Source organism: Onthophagus taurus, chromosome 5 (assembly GCF_036711975.1).
Source record: "Onthophagus taurus isolate NC chromosome 5, IU_Otau_3.0, whole genome shotgun sequence".
NCBI lineage: Eukaryota > Metazoa > Arthropoda > Insecta > Coleoptera > Scarabaeidae > Onthophagus > Onthophagus taurus.
In genome coordinates, this window is record NC_091970.1 from 1,905,175 (window position 1) to 1,910,071 (window position 4,897).

The 4,897-nt window shown below is 28.5% G+C and overlaps 1 protein-coding gene across 1 annotated transcript; it reads right to left on the reverse strand.

Annotated features, from left to right (window-relative positions):
• Positions 1-432: 432 nt before the first annotated feature.
• LOC111422270 (cilia- and flagella- associated protein 210) lies at positions 433-2,355 on the reverse strand. The gene is made up of 4 exons (XM_023055467.2): positions 2,045-2,355; positions 1,497-1,997; positions 1,274-1,444; positions 433-1,217 (listed from the first exon to the last, which is right to left on the reverse strand). Exons 1-4 carry the CDS (start codon positions 2,267-2,269, stop codon positions 498-500), a joined length of 1,617 nt encoding a protein of 538 aa, XP_022911235.2. The 5' UTR covers positions 2,270-2,355; the 3' UTR covers positions 433-497.
• Between the last annotated feature and the right edge of the window lie 2,542 nt (positions 2,356-4,897).

Genomic DNA, 4,897 nt, shown 5'->3' on the forward strand with positions numbered 1-4,897 from the left:
TTTAAGTTGGCAATAAATTTTTTTAATGATAAAATTATAATTAAAATATTTTAAAACAATTCAATTACAAACATAATTGATTATTATGATATATTTCAATTAAATTTGTTTAAATTAAATTAGTGTTTTTAAACAATTCTTTATCATCATTGCGCCATCTCGTTTCGGGCAACCTAAATATCACGTCACAAAGATTTTAAGTTAAAACAAATAGTATAAGTGTTTTAAATTAACGCAAAATCATAATAATTTAATTATTTATTTAAGAATTTAAATCCTTTCAAATATTTTTAATTATATTAATAAAATTATTAAGATTTTAAAATGACCTAACTTCATGTTTGTATTGATTGTAGCTTGTAGCTGTCAAGTTGTGATATAAACATAACCTAAAAGTGTTTCAATAAATTTAATCGTGAAAATCTTCAAGAATTAAAGGTAAATATGCTTTTAATTACAAGAAATTTGTATATTTTTAGTTTTAGTATAAAACATTTTTACTTGTAAAGTTCTTCTTTATGACACGGACACCGGCGATAATTAGGATCTGCACGCGGATCATGAGCCATTTTACCAGGAGTAATATTAACCATTTTAACATTACCAAGCATAGAAGTCCCATCTTCTTTTTGACAAATTTTTTCATGCTTCTTACCCGGATCGATCATATTTTCCTTTATATACTCATCGACTATCTTTTCAATAGGATATGTATTCCTTCCGTTACTCTTGGCTTCTTCGATAACATGATTAGCGTAGGCAAAGAATTCATCGTCAGCTAATTTCAGCTTCATTTTGACGTATTCGTTAATTTCCTTTTGATGTGACTCTCCTCGTATTTTATCTTCGGCGATTTGTTTTAAAATTTCGTGTCTAAATTGAAGCTTTTTGTCCCAATTTTCTTGGGCTCTTATTTGGTCGTGCACTTTGTTGCATTCGTTTTGTTTTAGACGATTCATCATTTCCCATTTTTTCCCTTCGGCGATTAATCGGTCTTGTTCCGCTTTTTTAAGTAGATAATTTTGGCGATCTTCATCGCGTTCTTTTCGTAAACGTTGTGCTTTTTCGATACGACCTTGTTCTGCTGCGGCTTCACGCGCATCCGCTTCTTCTTTAGCTCGTTGAATTGAACGCTCAAAAGCTTCATTTTTCGCTTTTTCGCCTGCTACGGCAGCTCTACTTGCCATTTCTCTTCTTATTTGTTCTTGTTCTCGCATCTAAATATTAAATTTTAGTATTATTGTGTTATTATATTACAAAAAAAATAATTTACCTCAAGAACTCTTTGTGCTCTTTTACATTCAATTTGTTTTTTAGCTTTTTCAAAAACTTCGATAACTTCTTCGACTTCGTCATCTTCTTTTTTTATCAATCGTTTAAATTCGCCTGCTTCTGATAAGAATTCTTGGACTTCTTTTTTTCGTTCGGCTTTTTCTTTCACTTTCTGTAAGATAAAAGTGAATTAAAAATCCAAATCATTTTTAAGTTTTATTTACCTCCTCAAATTGAATTTGTTTTTCCAACTCCATTTCTTTTTTGGCATGTTCATTGTCGAGTAATTCCTCCTTTATCCTTTCTTCTCTCAGTTTTTTCCGACATTCTTCTTTGTCTTGGATTTGTTTTAAATAAGTTTTGCAAAATCCCTCATTTTTTTTACGAATCGCAGCCTCTTTTTCTTCATTTTCTTGTTTTTCTTCTATGGCAGCTTGCCTAATTTTTTCCGCTTCTTTTTTCTCTTCGTCCACGTAATGTTGATTGATTATTTTTTTAAATTCGATTTGTTTGCCGCGTTCGTACAACGTCTCCGAAAACATTAAAGCTCCGTTTATACTTTTCGGATAACTTTTTGAGTAAAACATTGTCCGTTTTACTTTTTCCATAAAAGCTTCTTTAATATCTGCTTGTTCTTGACGAAGAACGTAAAAATTTTCCATGCGTTGCCGATCTAATTCTTCAGCTTGTTTCTTTCTTTCCATTTCTTTGTGCATATGGACGTGCTAGAACAACTTATTTTAACCTTAATTTAGTAATTATTTCTATTTACTTCAATTGAATCCGGCCAATTTTTGGTCATTGCATCGCTTCCCTCTTTCAAAGCTTGCCGATGAGCTCGTTCCGCTTCTATAGCATCTTCAATATTTTTTTTCCGATCTAAATGTCCTGTAATTTTTTTCCATGCTGTGTTTGAAACGTGAAGGGCATGGCCCCTTTCCGAAATCTTTGTGTTTTCGATGGTTTGTCCCGGTAATAAATACCATCGGGATTCCATTTTATTTATTAGATTTAAATCAAAATCTTATAAGTTAATTAAAATTGATAGAATAGACGTTTTCAGTTTAGAAACCAGACATTGGATGTGTTTCTATGGAAGTTTGATCGATAATTTCGTTTTTATTTCAGGTTATTATTTCAAAATTATCTAAATTTACGCAAATTAACATTTCTTTTATATTATCATAATTAAACATATTTATTTTCATTAATATTGAACAATTAGATACAAAAATCAAATAAAATGCAAAAATGAAAAGTTAGGTTGGAACCCACACAGACCCATTTTTCTAAGTTGTATATAAAATCGAAATAACCATATTCATATCATTTATTTAAAATTCTCCAACAATTTTAATGGTGAAATCCATTTTTTGATATCTCAATTAGTTCTTGAGATATAACTTTTTAAAGTTAACCTAAAAATTACCCATTCATGTTGACATATTTTTTGAGGTTGGGTTCAAATTTCTGTTTCTAGGTTATGTATCAAATTGAAAAAACCAAATTTGGGGCACTTATACAATTTTCTTTGATAAATTTAGGGGTGAAATTATTTTTTTGATACCTCGATTACTTTTTAAGAAATTAATCTTTAAAGATAACCTAAAAAAACCGTTTTTTAACACATTTTTAGGGTTAAATTTAAATCACTTTTTCTAGGTTGTATATAAAATCGAAATAACCATATTCATATCATTTATTTAAAATTCTCCAACAATTTTAATGATGAAATCCATTTTTTGATATCTCAATTAGTTCTTGAGATATAACTTTTTAAAGTTAACCTAAAAAATTACCATTCATGTTGACACATTTTTTGAGGTTGGGTTCAAATTTCTGTTTCTAGGTTATGTATCAAATTGAAAAAACCAAATTTGGGGCACTTATACAATTTTCTTTGATAAATTTAGGGGTGAAATTATTTTTTTGATACCTCGATTACTTTTTAAGAAATTAATCTTTAAAGATAACCTAAAAAAATCGTTTTTTAACACATTCTTAGGGCTAAATTTAAATCACTTTTTCTAAGTTGTATATAAAATCGAAATAACCATATTCATATCATTTATTTAATATTCTCCAACAATTTTAATGGTGAAATCCATTTTTTGATATCTCAATTAGTTCTTGAGATATAACTTTTTAAAGTTAACCTAAAAAATTACCATTCATGTTGACACATTTTTTGGGGTTGGGTTCAAATTTCTGTTTCTAGGTTATGTATCAAATTGAAAAAACCAAATTTGGGGCACTTATTCAATTTTCTTTGATAAATTTAGGGGTGAAATTATTTTTTTGATACCCCGATTACTTTTTAAGAAATTAATCTTTAAAGATAACCTAAAAAAATCGTTTTTTAACACATTTTTAGGGCTAAATTTAAATCACTTTTTCTAAGTTGTATATAAAATCGAAATAACCATATTAATATCATTTATTTAATATTCTCCAACAATTTTAATGGTGAAATCCATTTTTTGATATCTCAATTAGTTCTTGAGATATAACTTTTTAAAGTTAACCTAAAAAATTACCTAGTCATGTTGACACATTTTTTGGGGTTGGGTTCAAATTTATTTTTCTAGGTTATGTATCAAATTGAAAAAACCAAATTTGGTGCACTTATACAATTTTCTTTGATAAATTTAGGGGTGAAATTATTTTTTTGATACCTCGATTACTTTTTAAGAAATTAATCTTTAAAGATAACCTAAAAAAATCGTTTTTTAACACATTTTTAGGGCTAAATTTAAATCACTTTTTCTAAGTTGTATATAAAATCGAAATAACCATATTAATATCATTTATTTCAAATTCTCCAACAATTTTAATGGTGAAATCCATTTTTTGATATCTCAATTAGTTCTTGAAATATAACTTTTTAAAGTTAACCTAAAAATTACCCATTCATGTTGATATATTTTTTGGGGTTGGGTTCAAATTTCTTTTTCTAGGTTATGTATCAAATTGAAAAAACCAAATTTGGGGCACTTATACAATTTTCTTTGATAAATTTAGGGGTGAAATTATTTTTTTGATACCTCGATTACTTTTTAAGAAATTAATCTTTAAAGATAACCTAAAAAAAATCGTTTTTACTAATGTTCTCGATTATAATAATATTTTTTCATGTATAATCCTGATTCCGGCTCTGTTTTTCTAAAACCTCGATCTTTCCGTTTCGAAACGAGGCGTTTTATATGCATATTGAAAACGTAACAAGGAGTGCTCATTGTAATTCTATAAACAAGTTGTCTGCGTTAACTCGAATGACAATCACTTGATTCATTCTTTTTCTATCCCAACATAAGAAATTAACATCTTCGTAAGAATATAAGTCATTTTACTCATAAACATTCAATTTCTCAAGACTGTTATGAAATGGAACAGGTCATTTTGGATCTTTTAACCTTTCCGAGTATCTCGATATAAACTCTACGCAGACTACGGAGAGATTATCGTGCTGCAAGGAAGAAAAAGATAAAAAATATCGCTTTAACGGTGTAAATCGTAGGCGGGTTACATCCAAAACTATTTACATATACATATACATGTATGTATTGGCGGTGGCGTTGCGAACCAACGACGTCGGTTTCTTCGGCGTCGTCGTCGTCTTCTCATT

What these genes read in the sequence shown, in the direction of transcription:
- LOC111422270 (XM_023055467.2), bottom strand. Translation starts at nt 2,269, where the DNA reads ATGGAATCCCGATGGTATTTATTACCGGGACAAACCATCGAAAACACA. An exon ending in AACAAATTCAATTTGAGGAG is followed by an intron (nt 1,445 to 1,496) that starts GTAAATAAAACT and finishes TTTATCTTACAG; the next exon opens with AAAGTGAAAGAAAAAGCCGA. An exon ending in GAGCACAAAGAGTTCTTGAG is followed by an intron (nt 1,218 to 1,273) that starts GTAAATTATTTT and finishes TTTAATATTTAG; the next exon opens with ATGCGAGAACAAGAACAAAT.